This window comes from Cherax quadricarinatus, chromosome 16 (assembly GCF_038502225.1).
Source record: "Cherax quadricarinatus isolate ZL_2023a chromosome 16, ASM3850222v1, whole genome shotgun sequence".
Lineage (NCBI taxonomy): Eukaryota > Metazoa > Arthropoda > Malacostraca > Decapoda > Parastacidae > Cherax > Cherax quadricarinatus.
This window is the reverse complement of record NC_091307.1, coordinates 47,627,753-47,645,941: the sequence shown is the minus strand read 5'-3', so window position 1 is coordinate 47,645,941 and position 18,189 is coordinate 47,627,753. Positions and strand designations below refer to the sequence as shown.

The following is an 18,189-nucleotide window of genomic DNA, read 5'->3' as shown; positions in this document are numbered from 1 at the left end:
CACACGGTGCCACATGCCTCCTTGCCCACACGGTGCCACATGCCTCTCTGCCCACACGGTGCCACATGCCTCCTTGCCCACACGGTGCCACATGCCTCCCTGCCCACACGGTGCCACATGCCTCCCTGCCCACACAGTGCCACATGCCTCCCTGCCCACACGGTGCCACATGCCTCCCTGCCAACACGGTGCCACATGCCTCCCTGCCCACACGGTGCCACATGCCTCCCTGCCCACACGGTGCCACATGCCTCCCTGCCCACACGGTGCCACATGCCTCCCTGCCCACACGGTGCCACATGCCTCCCTGCCCACACGGTGCCACATGCCTCCCTGCCCACACGGTGCCACATACCTCCCTGCCCACACGGTGCCACATACCTCCCTGCCCACACGGTGCCACATGCCTCCCTGCCCACACGGTGCCACATGCCTCCCTGCCCACACGGTGCCACATTCCTCCCTGCCCACACGGTGCCACATGCCTCCTTGCCCACACGGTGCCACATGCCTCCCTGCCAACACGGTGCCACATGCCTCCCTGCCCACACGGTGCCACATGCCTCCCTGCCCACACGGTGCCACATGCCTCCCTGCCAACACGGTGCCACATGTCTCCCTGCCCACACGGTGCCACATGCCTCCCTGCCCACACGGTGCCACATGCCTCCCTGCCCACACGGTGCCACATGCCTCCCTGCCCACACGGTGCCACATGCCTCCTTGCTCACACGGTGCCACATGCCTCCCTGCCCACACGGTGCCACATGCCTCCTTGCCCACACGGTGCCACATGCCTCCCTGCCCACACGGTGCCACATGCTTCCTTGCCCACACGGTGCCACATGCCTCCCTGCCCACACGGTGCCACATGCCTCCTTGCCCACACGGTGCCACATGCCCCGCCCTGCCCAAAGACAGTCTCAAGTTTTTTTTTTTTAATTTTGTTTTAGTTAGGTAATTTCATGGAATTATTGGATAATATAAGTTAACATGTGTGTGTGTACTCACCTAATTGTGGTTGCATGGGTCGAAACTCAGCTCCTGGTGTGTGTGTGTGTGTGTGTGTGTGTGTGTGTGTGTAAAGTGAAACTGAGTTAATTACTATTCTAACAAACTACAAGTGACAATGGATGGTCTTGCTTTAAATCATTATTAAATAAATTAATCTTTCATAAAATTAATGACTCTGGAGTCATCAGATATGTTTAATGTTGGCTGTCAGATACTCGATACAGAGTATTGACAGAGAGACAGCGTATCCAGCAATAAGGATGACGAACATTCCCTGGAAACAGCAATGAAAGTCTTTTAGAGGAAATCCAATTATCGATAGTATTTTAAATATTACACGAATATATAATCATAAAAGCTATTATTTTATTAACAAAAATATACTGCATTTGTAGCTTCCAAAAAAGTACTGCTTGTAATATATTACCCAAACATTACTCATAGCTAGTGTGGTCCTGACTGTGATCTTGGTTGGTGCGAAGTTACACACAGTGGAGTTTGGGTCTGCAGATTTCACCCACTGGAAAAACAGTCCAGCCTCCGTCATCAGCATAATTCTGTAATGACGAATTAAAATGTTATATGTTCATGCAGTTATTACCTATTTAAATACAGGAAAAGTCGTCCACTTATTATAAATTATATTCATCGTGGGTAAATAACTTGAACACGAAGATGTAATACTTACCGACAGAACTACACTGTCAAGCATAAATAACTTGAACACGAAGATGTAATACTTACCGACAGAACTACACTGTCAAACATCATTATTTTATTGCTAGTGAATAACACCATATTTGACTACTTAATGGGAGGCAGTTTGGTATTTAAATTTTGTGGATGTATGAGTCCTGTAATTATTGTAATTAAATACTGCATATATTCCAGTGAATTTTTCCATACGGTATATAAATTGATCTCTTTCCTAAATGTGTAAGCTATAGGCTCATTAACTTTGAAGAGGGTACAGTAGTTTTAATTTTTTAATAAGGTATTGCTTAGTTTCCTGAAAATTTTGATTTACCTTCAGAAGTTTTTTAATGAAATTTTAGTCCATGACGTATTTTTTTTCTAAAATGTAATATAAAATTTTCCATTCACATAAGACGAATAAACTTATGGACAAAAGTTGGAATAAATACTTAAAAATTTTATAATTTTGTTGAACAGAAATTTACGTGCTAAGAATATAAGTAATGTAACAACACGTTGTATCAGTCTTGCAGATTGTTGATGCTAAGTTAAACGAAGATATTCACTGTGGAATATTAATTTCGGGTTTCAGGAAGGAGGTTTCTTCCTCGAAATTTGGCTGGAGTTCCATAATAATATGTTGTAAATGAAGCAGAAATTATTTGATACTGATAATAATGTGAAGTATTTAAATGTTGACTAAAATTAATCTAGATATTATCACTAACACTCAAAACTTTAGCCAACAAAAGCTTCAACTTTTCGTTATCTTGAATTATCTTGTGCAAATAACGTTATTCAAACAGTAAACAGACTTAAAGTTGCGTTATTCCAGCAACATTATATATTTCACAAAGAATCACGTCTTGGTCCGATATTGACTTATAGAACTTTTCAACTGTGTTGTTTACAGAAGAGTTAGTCGAATTTTAAACATTAAAGTGAGAGAAATGTTTTTATTATTTATGTGGTAGTTTTGCGCCGACAAACAGGTGGCGGAATTTCTCGCCTTTTCTAAAAATAGCTTATTTTCGCTATTTTGGTATGTAGGTCCGAGATTAGAACAAACTGTGAGCTCCTCAACTCTGTTGCGTAACAGAGAATAGATTCATGAAATTAAGTCATGGAAGGAATCAAAGGCTCACACCATTGATTGTTATGGTTGTCACAAGAAAGTCAGAAATTTCATCAAAAATCAAATTTAAAATAACATGTTCAGATCTCTCCTCTGCAATCAGACTAGAGGAACATTCAGAGAAACTCTGAAAGTATGTTTCTCTTGGATGATGAATAAACCACTAACTCAGATTCTGAGTTTGAACCAGCTGCTGTCAACAACCAGAATCGACATCCAGGGAGTAAAAGTGACCTAAACGATCTTAAGTTTATCCAAGGAATGGTCAGAATTATTTCGTCCAAAACTACTCTAGTGGAATTTATTGAACTCGGACACAGGAAACAGTTTGGTCAAAAAGTAACAGAAAACCTAGAAATTTAACTTCAATTTGGAGGAATGAACATGTTGCTGTTGCGATGGTAATGGATTTTTCAATACTTTTGGTAAACAGTATCATCGTGCATTGTTACAATTGTTTATCGATACCAGCAAACAAGTCAATAAAGCTAGGGATCCTTAACCTTGTCAAACCCTGTGTAAAAAAAAAAAAAAAAAAAAAAAAAAAGTCTGAAGGCAATCATTCCTCACACTGGCAACATTCCACCAAGTCTGCCTTTACCCCTCGCTATGGACAGGAAAGAACCACATGTGAAACAATCCAAAAGAGATTTTGTGGAAAATATGTGGTGGCTTTAAAGTAATAGATTTGCTACTGGTAGTGAAAGGTGTTTTTATGAAGTACTGCTGTTTCCTGTACCTGTGGGACAGTCGACATAAAAAACAGCACTATTTTCAACGTACGTTGTCAACTCAATAATAGTATGAGGCTGCCGTGAAGAACGTATAAATGAGGCCATTATTCGAGCAAAGGCACATAATTCTTAGCTTATATGAAGAAGAGGTTTTCCAATGTTACTAACGCTACAGTGATGGTACGTATCTTGATTAGAACTCTAATGCGGACGTTACTATATGATCCTCATTTCGGCGAGTTTCCGAGATGTTGAGCTCATTATTATGATTATTATTATCATGGGGAAGCGCTAAACCCATAAGATTATACAGCGCTTGTGGGGAGGGGAGAGATGGAATGTATTCAGGCATAATTCAGGGAACTGGAGCACAGATCCATTTCCCTAGATCAAGAGCCCCTTACCAGCATCAAGGAACCTCCGCTGACGGGTGCTTAACTGAGAGCATGAGTGGCACTCAGAAACACTTTCATAAGTTTCTTGGGCAATCATCATGGTAATCATTATAGAAATCTTGTACATGAGCTACTGACAGCATGTCATCTACTGGGATGTCGGATGTCCCCTTAAGATTAATTTCTTCCATTCTCACCTTTTTACATTTAGCAATTTATATAAAGAAGGAGGTTAGTAGCTCCTTGCTTCCGGCATTTTAGTTGCCTTTTACGACAAACGTTGCTTGAGGAGGAAGGATACTTTTTCGCCCACATTTAATAAGTATGTTTACTATATAATACCTATGATCGTTGGGAAACATTTATTATCAATTTCTTCAAAATTAAATAGTCAAAATATTAAGCATCATCAGATTTCAAATAACCTTACGTGATAGAGACTAAATAAGCTCATCAATGGTTTAAAACAAACATTTTGTTTGACGAACTAGAAAAAATAGTATTTTGGGTTAATTTAACTAAACATGCCATTAATAGCATGATCAGAGAGATTGTTTTCTGCTTCTGGTTCTGCATGACTCAGTATACGTGTAAGAACCTCTGACTCAGTATACGTGTAAGAACCTCTGACTCAGTATACGTGTAAGAACCTCTGACTCAGTATACGTGTAAGAACCTCTGACTCAGTATACGTGTAAGAACCTCTGACTGGATGATCTGAGTAACATCGATCTGTTGGCAATCGTTGTGATTGTGTGTGAAATATTTCTCAGAATTGGTAAAAAGCGTCTTTCTATTATAAATATTTTAATAACTTATGATAAAACCAATTTCTAATTACTAATCTTTGTCAGTTTGTATTTTGTGTTTCTGTGAATAGTTTGAAAATTTTAGAATTATTGTTAAACATTATTTGAGAGACGTTGAAATTTTGATGATCGTGCTGAAAACTTTGGCTCACAACTTCTCAATAACTTTGATGAATTACATGACAAAATATGGAAATAGATTCATATTAAATTCCTGAAGGCTAATGGGCTCTGTTGTTCGTGAATTTCACATTCCATTTGGTAGCGCTAGAGCAAGACAGCATAAATTATTCTTGTATTTTTGATGTTCAGTGAATGTTTCAAGTATTCTATTTACTTCTGTTATATTTTGTAGTTTCTGATGCAAAAAAAAAAAAACTATAAGGTCTCAGTGATATTTAGGGTAATCAAAATCAGCCATAAAATTTTGAATAAAAGTTTTTAAGCGGAATTTTTGCTCTCATTTACGAGAAGGGCATCTTTATTTCCTTTTTTGTTTCTTCAAAACATGTGAAGAAGAGATTCCTCCAGGCTGTGCTAAGATCGTTTCGCTTCTACTAGATTACCTCTACAATAAAGAACAATTTTATTAAATAAAACTTGCATTTTACCATTTTGTACAAACCTTATTTACATTGAACTATTGTATTCAAACAGTTGAAGTTCGAATGTAAGGTTTTCTCAAAACAAATGTTGCAATGACATAACCAATTTTTTAAATAAATGTCAAATATGGAAATGCCTAAAACATATGTAAAATGTTCATTAAATCTATTCAGTTAACTTCTCCCAAGGATAAGCAAAAACTTCTGTTGGACTTCACATTTTTTTCTCAAGATCACTATACTGAGGTTGTTGATAAAATACTAAATAATTTTGATGAATAGTGCATACCTAAAGAGAAAACAGGTGTAACATCAAAACTGTCATCTTTATGATCCCTTATATATCCTAGCTCTATTTTCCACTGTTTTTACAAGGCTACTTTCAATATACTTTACCTTTTATTAAGAGCTGGGATGATTGGATTGTCCAGAGGGGCAATCATACCAAAGACAAAAGGCAAAAACGTCTCTTTCGAAGCGTAAAATGAACATTCGCCTGAAATAAACAAATATTATATACATATATTAAGCTGTATGAAAATTCAGTAAAATAATCTCAAAGAATTCAGTGTATAAGTTTTTCATAACTGGAGATGGGGGATTCCCCATAGCCATACCATGTTTTTGGGTATAACATTTTCTCTAAAATATGAATTTGGAATCGACTTCACACAGTTTAATTACTTCATTGATAATATTCTTTTGGAATGGCATAAGGAACTTATCCACTTCATTTTTCAAATGGGATAACAAGTCTCGTACTGGCACTAGAATTAATAACAGTATCATCAAAACCTACCAATGTGAAAGTAATAGATATATTCAGATTATGCAGGATTTCAACAAGATCGATTCTGTTTTTTAAATGGGCATCCAAGATGTTACTATTTGGATAATCACTTTCAACAACTATTGGCACAAGTTATGCCTATCAGACGCAGCAGAACTAATAATTAGGTGATATCTAGGATTGTTTTAAAATTTTTGATGTGATTTAATATAGGCAAATACAATCAAACCGATCTGAATACAGCTCCATCAACCTTTGCAGATGGTGATTGTTTACAGGGTTAAATGTCCATGCTCTTTTTCTAATTTTTTGAAAGCCTTAGCAAGATCCATTTAGTGAATTCTTTTTTTTTGACACAAAACTTAACACCATTTCTAAAGGCTGTTTGTTGCTCCTGGTAACCTCATTACTCGGTAAGTTGATAACAAAATCGGGTTTAGTGTCGTGAGATCATCTGCTCCATACTATTAGGTTGCTCCATTTTTTAGAATTGTAACGTTCAGTCTTACGTCTAATTAATCTTAATCCCTTGTATACATAGTCCAGGAATGATCCTGCTATTCCTCTGGTACCGTGTTAAAAGCATGTTTGTTGGGCTTTCCTCACTTCTATAAACATCATTTTTTCGCCTCTTACCATATCAATATTCTTGGAAAGGACTAACCTATGTCGTTGATCAAACAAGATGACTTTTGACAAGTTATTAGAGATATAATATTCTGTTTATTACCATACTTGCAGCGCTATTGTATTTTTCTTCCTTAATTTTAAATGAGTTCCTGTTAATTGACCAATTTTACCCATTCAGCAACCACCCAGGGAGGTACTACCGTCCTACCAAGAGAGTGTAAAACGATAGCCTGTAATTGTTCTACATGATGGTAGGATTGCTGGTGTCTTTTGTCTGTCTCATAAATATGCAAAGTTACAGGTACGTCTTGCTACTTCTACTTACACATAGGTCATACTACACATACATGTACACGTTTATTATACACACTCATCTGAGTTTTCTTTGATTTTATCTTAACAGTTCTTGTTCTTATTGCTTTTCCTTTTATATCCATGGAGAAGTGGAATAAGAATCTTTCCCCCGTTAGCCATGCTTGTTGTAAAAGTCAACTAAAATGCCGGGAACAATATGCTAGTAATCTCTTTCCCTGTAATAATTACTAAAAAGAATAAGAAGAAGAAAACTGTCAAAGTGGGATGTCTGAATGTGCGTGGATGTTGTACGGATGATAAGAAAGAGATAATGGTGGATGTTATGAATGAGATGAAGCTGGATGTCTTGGCTTTAAGTGAAATAAAGCTGAAGGGGGTGGGAGAGTTTCAATGGAGAGGAATAAATGGGATTAGGTCAGGGGTTTCAAACAGAGTTGGAGCTAAAGAAGGAGTATCAATAATGTTGAAGGAAATGCTATGGCAGGTAAAGAGGGACTATAAATGTATTAATTCAATGATTATGTGGAGTAAAATAAAGATTGGATGTGAAAAGTGGGTTATAGTAAGCTTATATGCACCTGGAGAAGAGAAAAGTGTAGAGGAGAGAGATTTTGGGAAATATTGAGTGAATGCGTGGGGAATTTTGAACCAAGTGTGAGAGTATTTGTGTTTGGGGATTTCAATGATAAAGTGGGTAAAAATGTTGTGGAGGGAGTAGTAGGTAAATTTGGGGTGCCAGAGGTAAATGTAAATGGGGAGCCTTTAATTGAGCTATGTGTAGAAAGAGGTTTGGTAATAAGTAATACATCATTAATGAAAAAAGAGGATAAATAGATATACAAGCTATGATATAACACGTAATGAAAGTAGTTTATTAGACTATGTAATAGTTGATAAAAGGATGACGGCTTGGCTCCAGTATGTACACGTTTACAGAGGGGCAACTGATATATCGGATCATTATTTAGTTGTAGCTACAGTTAGAGTAAGAGGTAGAAGGGACAAGAGGAAGGTGGCAACAACAAGTACGAGGGAAGTGTAAGTGTATAAACTAAGGGAGGAGGAAGTTCGGTTGAGATATAAGCAACTATTGGCAGAAAGGTGGGCTGGTGCAGGTATGAGTAGTGGGGAAGGGGGGGGGCAGAAGTTTGTGGTTATAGGAGGGTGGGGGCAAGAGGAAAGAGGAGTGATTGGTGGAATGATGAAGTAAAGAGTGTGATAAAAGAGAAAAAGGTAGCTTAAGAGAGGTTTTTGCAAAGCAGAAGTGTTATACAAAGAGTAGAGTATATGGAGAGTAAAAGAAAGGTGAAGAGAGTGGTGAGTGCAAAAGGAAAGCAGATGATAGAGTGAAGAGGTACTGTCAAGAAATTTTAAACAAGTTAATTTAAACAAGTCAAAAAAGCCTAGGGCACGAATGGATTTGTCAGTTAAAAACAGATTAGGGGAGTTAGTAGATGGGGTGATGGAGGTATTGGGTAGATGGCGAGAATATTATGAGGAATTTTTTAATGTCGATTAAGAAAGGGAGGCGGTAATTTCATGCACTGGCCAGGGAAGTATTCCATCTTCTAGGAGTGCAGAAGAGCAGAATGTGATTGTGGGGGAGGTACGTGAGGCATTACGAAGAACGAAAGGGGGTAAAGCAGCTGGAATTGACGGGATCATGACAGAAATGTAAAAGCAAGGGGGGGGGATATAGTGTTGGAGTGGTTGGTAGTGTTGTTTAATAAATGTTTGAAAGAGGGGAAGGTACCTAGGGATTGGCGGAGAGCATGTATAGTCCCTTTATATAAAGGGAAGGTGGACAAAAGAGACTGAAAAAATTATAGAGGAATAAGTTTACTGAGTATACCAGGAAAAGTGTACGGTAGGATTATCATTGAAAGAATTAGAGGAAAGAGAGAATGTAAGATTGCGGATGAGCAAGGAGGTTTTAGAGTGGGTAGGGGATATGTAGATCAAGTGTTTACATTGAAGCGTATATTTGAACAGTATTTAGATAAAGGTAGGGAAGTTTCTACTGCATTTATGGATTTAGAAAAGGCATATGATAGAGTGGATAGAGGAGTAATGTGGCAGATGTTACACGTATATGGAATAGGAGGTAAGTTACTAAATGATGTAAAGAGTTTTTATGAGGATAGTGGTAAAAGTAGGTCTTAGACAGGGATGCGTAATGTCACCATGGTTTAATATATTTATAGATGGGATTGTAAAAGAAGTAAATGCTAGGGTGTTCGGGAGAGGGGTGGGATTAAATTATGGGGAATTAAATACAAAATGGGAAGTGACACAGTTACTTTTTGCTGATGATACTGTGCTTATGGGAGATTCTAAAGAAAAATTGCAAAAGTTAGTAGACGAGCTTGGGAGCGTGTGTAAAGGTAGAAAGTTGAAAGTGAACACAGAAAAGAGTAATGTGATGAGAGTATCAAATGATTTAGATAAAGAAAAATTGGATATCAAATTGGGGAGGAGGAGTATGGAAGAAATGAATGTTTTCAGATATTTGGGAGTTGACGTGTCAGCGGGTGGATTTATGAAGGATGAGGTTAATCATAGAATTGATGAAGGAAAAAAAGTGAGTGGTGCATTGAGGTATATGTGGAGACAATAAATGTTATTTATGGAGGCAAAGAAGGGAATGTATGAAAGTATACAAGTACCAACACTCTTATATGAGTGTGAAGCTTCGGTTGTAAATGCTGCAGCGAGGAGATGGTTGGAGGTAGTGGAGATGTCCTGTCTAAAGGCAATGTGTGGTGTAAATATTATGCAGAAAATTCGAAGTGTGGAAATTAGGAGAAGGTGTGGAGTTAATAAAAGTATTAGTCAGAGCCTTGAAGAGGAGTTGCTGAGGTGCTTTGGTCATTTAGAGAGAATGGTTCAAAGTAGAATGACATGGAGAGCGTATAAATCTGTATTGGAAGGAAGGCGAGGTAGCGGTCGTCCTCGAAAAGATTGGAGGGAGGGGGTAAAGGAGGTTATGTGGGCGACGGGCTTGGACTTCCAGTAAGCGTGCGTGAGTGTTAGATAAGAGTGAATGGAGACGAATGATATTTGGGACATGACAAGCCGTTGGAGTGTGAGCAGGGTAATATTTAGTGAAGGGATTCAGGGAAACCGGTTATTTTATATTGCCGGACTTGAGTCCTGGAAATGGGAAGTACAATGCCTGCACTCTAAAGGAGGGGTTTGGGATATTGGCAGTTTAGAGGGATATGTTGCGTATCTTTATACGTATATGCTTTTAGACTGTTGTATTCTGAGCACCCCTGCAAAAACAGTGATTATGAGTGAGTGTGGTGAAAGTGATGAATGAAGATGAAAGTATTTTCTTTTTGGGGATTTTCTTTCTTTTTTGGGTCACCCTGCCTCAGTGGGAGACGGTCGACTTGTTAAAAATATATATATATATATATATATATATATATATATATATATATATATATATATATATATATATATATATATATATATATATATATATTTATATATATATATATATATATATATATATATATATATATATATATATATATATATATATATATATATATACATATATCTATCTATATATATATATATATATATATATATATATATATATATATATATATATATATATATATATATATATATATATGTAAATATATATAGGGCTGTGAAGCAGCTGCCCACGCAGCACGAGTATATATCAAAAACATGTCCGATGAGAAAGCCTTGGTCAAATTGGACTTTGCCAAAGCTTTCAACTCTGTCAGAAGGGATGCTGCTCTCCAAGCAGTTTATAGAAACTTCCCTTTCCTTTACCCCTTCATAGATTCGTGTTATAGTGTGACTTCCAAACTATTGTTTGGGGACAATGAAACTGACTCATGTGAGGGCGTGCAACAGGGGAATCCTCTCGCCCCCTTTCTATTCTGTTTGGTCATCAAGGAAGTCACAGAAGCACTCTCCAGCGAGCTCAATATGTGGTTCCTGGACGATGGTACCCTAGCTGGCACAACAGAATCTCTCCTAGAGGACATCAGTAAAATTAAAGACATTGGAGAAAGCCTGGGCCTTTCTTTAAACCCAACCAAATGTGAAATAGTTTCTTCCAATCAATAGATGATCCAGAATATTAACGCCGTTTTACCAGGAGCACGAGCCATTGATCCAGCCAATAGCACTCTCCTTGGTGCTCTTCTTGGGTCCAATGCCATCGATCCGATCCTAGAAAGAAAATTCTCAGACCTCCGGAAGATGGAAAGCAGGATGAAAGACATTGACACGCACGATGCCTTCTACCTACTCACCAGGTGCTTGTCAATCCCAAAACTTACCTACTTTCTGAGATGCTCCCCAGCCTTCAGCAGTCCAAAACTCAAGGAATATGACTCTCTCTTTAAGACCCTGCTAGAGAGTGTATTGAATCTTTCCCTTGAAGATGGACAGTGGTTGCAAGCCTCACTTCCGGTCAGGCTTGGAGGGCTAGGAGTACGCAGATCCTCCCAGATTGCTCTACCAGCTTTCCTATCCTATTCCATAGCATCAAACGAGTTGATAAAACAAATTCTTCCTGATAACCTCAGTGACTCAGCAGGAATAGAAGACCCTAGCTATGCCAGTGCCATCACTGACTGGAAGACTCTTGCTGCTCCAGCACCAAACCCTAGTGAAGCACTGGCTCACAAACAGTCAAACTGGGATGGCCCGAGGGCCATGGGCTGGCATGCAAGACACAATAAGGTCAACGACATCATTAAGAGAACCCTTGCTACAGCAGGATGCCCAGCCAAGAGGGAGCCCCGATCACTAGCAGCCAACAATACCCACAACTCAGCAAACCGCCCCGACGGGATCTCCATCTATCCTAGGAAGAATGGCAAGCTCTTAGCATTGGACTATACCTGTGTGTCCACACTGGCTGACACCTATATCCATCACAGTGTGGGGCGACAGGGAGGAGCTGCTGACCAAAGGGAGGAATACAAGATCAGCAAATACAGGGACATAAGCCTACAGTATCAATTTGTCCCAGTGGGATCAGAGACCTTGGGATCATGGGGAAAAATATGCCACACGTTTCCTTAAAGAATTGGGTTCCAGACTCATCGACACCACCAGGGACCCAAGGGCAGCCACTTTCATGTTCCAGCGCCTCATCGTAGCCATCCAGAGGGGAAATGCTTGCTGCATACTTGGCTCGCGTCCAGCCTCGGAGGAGCTGGAGGAAATTCATGATCTTTGATACATTGTGCCATTGAATTCATGTTTATGTTTTTCTGTAAATGTATTCTGCTTATTAATAAATGTTCACATAGAATATCAAATATAGGGGGTGGTAGGAGAAGAATATATTCAAAAAGCTCCGGGGAGAACCTTGAGTTTTCCCTGAGTTACGTTTATTGTCTTCTCTGAGGATGAGGGTCCCCATTCCAGCCATAGAGGTGGTACTTCCCTATATTTAAATATATATCTATATATATATATATATATATATATATATATATATATATATATATATATATATATATATATATATATATATATATATATATATGCACATACACACACCCACACACTTGAGTCTTAGAAATGGGAAGTACAATGTCTGCACTCTAAGGAGGGGTTTAGGATATGTACTTTGAGTGCTGACCTATACTTAACTCTGTGAAGAAGTGTCTTGTTTGCTCCCGTGGACTGAACCAAGATGCCCTCCATCGAGCAACTTTACCAGCAACTTAAGGAAGAATTGAGGGCAGCGAAGATGGAGATACGGCGATTGACCGAGGAAAACAAGAGGATTCGTAGTAGTCCTCCTGTTTCGAGTCCTCAGGTCAAGAAGGGATCGTGGTCAGTGGCTGGACAGCAGGGGACGACGAAGTTGACGATCAAGAAGACGAATGGAAAGCCAGAAACGATGAAGAAGAAAGAGACTGCTGTGGAAACTCCCGTGGAAACCTCCAACGCATTCTCGGTGCTACCCGACGAATGTGAGTCTACTACTGGGATCGTCACGACGAACGACAACAAGGAAGGTAAGAATATTGTTGTTGTTGGGGATAGCCAGGTTAGATACATGGATAGGGCATTCTGCTTGAAGGACAGGAGTAGGAGACAAAGGGTATGCTTTCCTGGGGCTGGGATAGAGGACATTGTTAGCCGGCTTGACAACATCATGAACGGTAATGGGATCAATCCTATTATTTGCCTCAGTGCTGGAGGCAATGATGTAGGCAAGCGTAGAAGTGAGGATTTAGTTAGAAAGTTCAGGACAGCTATAGACATGATTAGGAAGAAGGGGGGGCGCCCTGTTATATGTGGCATTTTGCCAAGAAGAGGTGTTGGTAATGAATGGTTGTCCAGAGCAATTGGCATTAATTGTTGGCTGGATAAACACTGTAAGGATAATGCAGTACCATTCATTGACAACTGGGACAACTTCTATGGCCGAAATGACATGTATGCCAGGGATGGGGTTCACTTATCCAGGGCAGGTGTGGGTTTTCTTGCTAACTCAGTTGAGGGGGTTGTTAGGACTTTAAACTAGGATTAGTTAGAGGTATGGGTTTAGAAATGATTAATAATGAGTATGGATATATTGACTTATGCTCTGATATTAAGAATCTTAATAGTAACTGTCATGTAGTAACTCTCGGTAATGATAATTTCAGAAATTGTGTAAAAACAAAGATGAATAGGAAAAATGTGCAGAAGAAAAAACACATGATGGTATTTTATGCTAACAGTCGAAGTGCAAGAAATAAAATTAATGAACTACGTTTGGTAGCATGTGCTGGGAACTTTGATATCATTGCATTAACTGAAACGTGGTATGATTTAAAGAGTCGGGATATGACTGCTGAGTGTAATATTCAGGGATTTAAGTTATTCAATGTGGATAGATGTAATGGGAAGGGGGGAGGAGTTGCATTGTATGTTCGAGAAAATATTAATTGTTGCATAAAAACAGGTATAAAAATAGATGGAGCAGTAACAGAGTCTGTTTGGGTAGAGTTCGTGGAGGGTCAAGAAAAACTAATTCTAGGTGTAATATACCGACCTCCAGGCTTGGATCACGATAGAGGGAGACTTCTTTGGGACGAAATTGTTAGGGCCTCTGGTCACAGTAACGTAGTCATAGTAGGGGACTTTAACTTTAGCCAAATTGACTTGAATTCTTTGACAGGTAATCTAGAGTCCAGTGACTTCATGGAAACAGTTCAGGACTGTTTTCTGAAACAGAGTGTAACTGAACCTACCAGGGGTAATAATTTGCTAGACCTAGTCTTGTCAAATAAGGAAACACTCGTGAATAATCTGGAGATCACTGAAGAGCTTGGCGCAAGTGATCACAAATCCATCACCTTTAGCATTAATTGGGAATGCAAGAATAATGATAATACAGTAAAAATCCCCGATTTTCGTTCTGCCGATTATAATGGACTTAGGGAACATCTGTCTAATCTTGATTGGGGTTATCTAGCTAATGATTTTATTGACGATAATCATACTTATGAATATGAAGGGATCTGCTTTTATGATTGTTTTCTTAATAATGTACACAGTGCCCAGAGTATATACATTCCCCAGAGAGAAATTAGGTCTAATAATAACGATCCCAAATGGGTTAACAGGAGGCTAAAGCATCTATTAGGGGAGAAAAGGGGAATTTATAGGCGCATCAGAAGAGGAGAGGTTAACCTTACTGACCAATATGTTCAGCTTAAAAGAGAAGTAAAAAAGGCGATTAGAAAGGCTAAACGTGACTATGAAATTAGAGTCGCTAATGAATCAAAGACTAATCCAAAGGGGTTCTTTCAAGTGTATAGGACGAAGGTGAAGGAAAAAGTAGGACCTCTGAAATCTGGGAATGGACAGCTGACGGATAATGAACTGGAAATGTGTTCCTTATTTAATGACTATTTTTTGTCAGTTTTTACACAGGAAGATGTAAATGAGATTCCAGTAATTAACAATTATTTAGTTCCTGATGAATTCAAGTTAACTAATATTACTGTCACGAGGGACATGGTTATTAAACAGATAGACAAACTGAAACAAAGTAAGTCCCCGGGACCCGATGAGTTGTTTTCAAGGGTACTTAAGGAATGCAAGATGGAGCTTAGTCAGCCATTAACGAGTGTATTCAATGCGTCCATCCTTACCAGTGTTGTGCCAGAGATGTGGAAGATGGCTAATGTGGTTCCTATATTCAAATCAGGGGATAAGTCCACTCCTTCAAATTACCGTCCAATAAGCCTGACATCTATAGTGGGCAAGTTATTAGAATCAATTATAGCTGACATTATCAGAAGTCACCTTGAAGAGCATAACTTGATAAATGAATCTCAGCATGGATTCACGAGAGGTCGTTCCTGCCTGACAAACTTACTGACGTTCTTCAATAGAACATTTGAGGCAGTTGACAGTGATAAGGAATATGATATTGTTTATTTGGATTTTAGTAAAGCCTTCGACAGAGTACCTCACAAGAGACTCTTAAGAAAAGTGGCAGCTCATGGTATAGGAGGTAAAGTTCTAGCATGGATTGAGGCATGGCTTACCAATAGAAAGCAGAGAGTTACCATTAATGGAGTGAAATCTGAATGGGGATTAGTCACTAGAGGCGTTCCACAAGGATCAGTTTTAGGCCCTCTCTTGTTCATAATTTACATTAATGACCTTGATGAAGGGATTACTAGTGACATGAGTAAGTTTGCTGATGATACAAAGATAGGCCGTATAATTCACTCTGAGGAGGATATCAATGAACTCCAGGACGATTTGAACAAACTAATGTCTTGGTCTGAGAAATGGCAGATGAAGTTTAATGTGGATAAGTGTAAGGTACTTGCCCTTGGTAATGAAGGTGACCCTCGAAGCTATAATCTAGGTGAAGTAGAGCTTGGTCATACAGAATGTGAAAAAGACTTGGGAGTCATGGTAAGCAGAAATCTAAAGCCAAGACAGCAGTGCCTCAGTGTGCGCAACAAGGCCAACAGATTACTTGGATTTATCTCAAGAAGTATAAGTAACAGAAGTCCAAAAGTTATTTTACAGCTCTATACATCACTAGTGAGGCCTCATTTAGATTATGCTGCTCAGTTTTGGTCCCCTTACTACAGGATGGACATAGACTCATTAGAGAACATACAGAGAAGAATGACTAAAATGATTTACTGTGTAAGGAACCTCCCGTATGAAGATAGACTTAAAGCCTTAAATCTCCACTCTCTGGAGAGGCGTAGAATGAGGGGAGATATCATTGAAGTGTATAAGTGGATGACGGGCATAAACAAGGGAGACATTAATAAAGTACTGAGGGTGTCGAACCAGGTAAGAACCAGGAATAATGGATTTAAGTTGGATAAATTTAGATTTAGAAAGGACATAGGTAAGTACTGGTTTTCTAACAGAGTTGTAGATGCGTGGAACAGTCTTCCCAGTGGGGTGATAGAGGCTAGGACCTTGGGTAGCTTTAAGAAGAGACTGGACAAATATATGAGTGGGAGGGGATGGGTTTGATTGGTGTTGGGGGGTGCGGGAGTTGTTTCTTGAGTAGCTTTAGGTAGATGTCGTTTTGATAAGGACCTGCCTCGTATGGGCCAGTAGGCCTTCTGCAGTGTTCCTACATTCTTATGTTCTTATATTGGTAGTTTGGAGGGACATCTAAATTGTCGTAATTGAGCGCGTCTGCAAAGACAGTGATCATGTATGAGTGATGGTGAAAGAGTTGAGTGAAAACAAATGCTTTTTCTTAGTTTTTCGGGTTTTCTTCCTTTTTAGGTCACCGTGCCTCGGTGGGAAACGGTCGACGTGTTTATATATATATATATATATATATATATATATATATATATATATATATATATATATATATATATATATATATATATATATATATATATATATATATTTATATACATATATATTAATATATATATATATATATGAATACATATATATATATAAATATATATATATATATATATATATATATATATATATATGAATACATATATATATATAAATATATATATATATATATATGAATACATATATATATATATATATATATATATATATATATATATATATATATATTTTATATATATATATATTTCATATATATATATATATATGTATATATATATATATATATTATATTTTATATATATATATATATATGTAGGTAGTAGGTTGGTAGACAGCAACCACCCAGGGAAGTACTACCGTCCTGCCAGATGACTGTGAAACAAAAACCTGTAACTGTTTTGCATGATGGTAGGATTGCTGGTTTCTTTTTCTGTCTCATAAACACGCTAAGATAACAGGGATATCTTGCTACTCCTACTTACACTTTGGTCACACTTCATAGACACGCACATGCATATATATATATATACATACATCTAGGTTTTTCTCCTTTTTCTAAATAGCTCTTGTTCTTTTTATTTCTTCTATTGTCCATGGGGAAGTGGAAAAGAATCTTTCCTCCGTAAGCCATGCGTGTCGTGTGAGGCGACTAAAATGCCGGGAGCAATGGGCTAGTAACCCCTTCTCCTGTATACAATTACTAAAAAAGAGAAGAAGAAAAACTTTATAAAACTGGGTTGCTTAAATGTGCGTGGATGTAGTGCGGATGACAAGAAACAGATGATTGCTGATGTTATGAATGAAAAGAAGTTGGATGTCCTGGCCCTAAGCGAAACAAAGCTGAAGGGGGTAGGAGAGTTTCAGTGGGGGGAAATAAATGGGATTAAATCTGGAGTATCTGAGAGAGTTAGAGCAAAGGAAGGGGTAGCAGTAATGTTAAATGATCAGTTATGGAAGGAGAAAAGAGAATATGAATGTGTAAATTCAAGAATTATGTGGATTAAAGTAAAGGTTGGATGCGAGAAGTGGGTCATAATAAGCGTGTATGCACCTGGAGAAGAGAGGAATGCAGAGGAGAGAGAGAGATTTTGGGAGATGTTAAGTGAATGTATAGGAGCCTTTGAACCAAGTGAGAGAGTAATTGTGGTAGGGGACTTGAATGCTAAAGTAGGAGAAACTTTTAGAGAGGGTGTGGTAGG

At 38.5% G+C, this 18,189-nt stretch overlaps 1 protein-coding gene across 1 annotated transcript in view; it reads right to left on the bottom strand.

Moving 5' to 3' along the window:
• Window positions 1-1,198: 1,198 nt before the first annotated feature.
• LOC138852788 (glutamate receptor-like) overlaps window positions 1,199-18,189 on the bottom strand; it is a 57,713-nt gene continuing 40,722 nt past the window's right edge. Inside the window, exons 12-14 of the mRNA XM_070085667.1 lie at window positions 5,785-5,884; window positions 1,442-1,571; window positions 1,199-1,288 (exon numbers count right to left, since the gene is read on the bottom strand). Of these exons, the coding sequence (XP_069941768.1) occupies window positions 1,199-1,288; window positions 1,442-1,571; window positions 5,785-5,884 (320 nt within the window). The remainder of the gene's footprint in view (window positions 1,289-1,441; window positions 1,572-5,784; window positions 5,885-18,189) is intronic.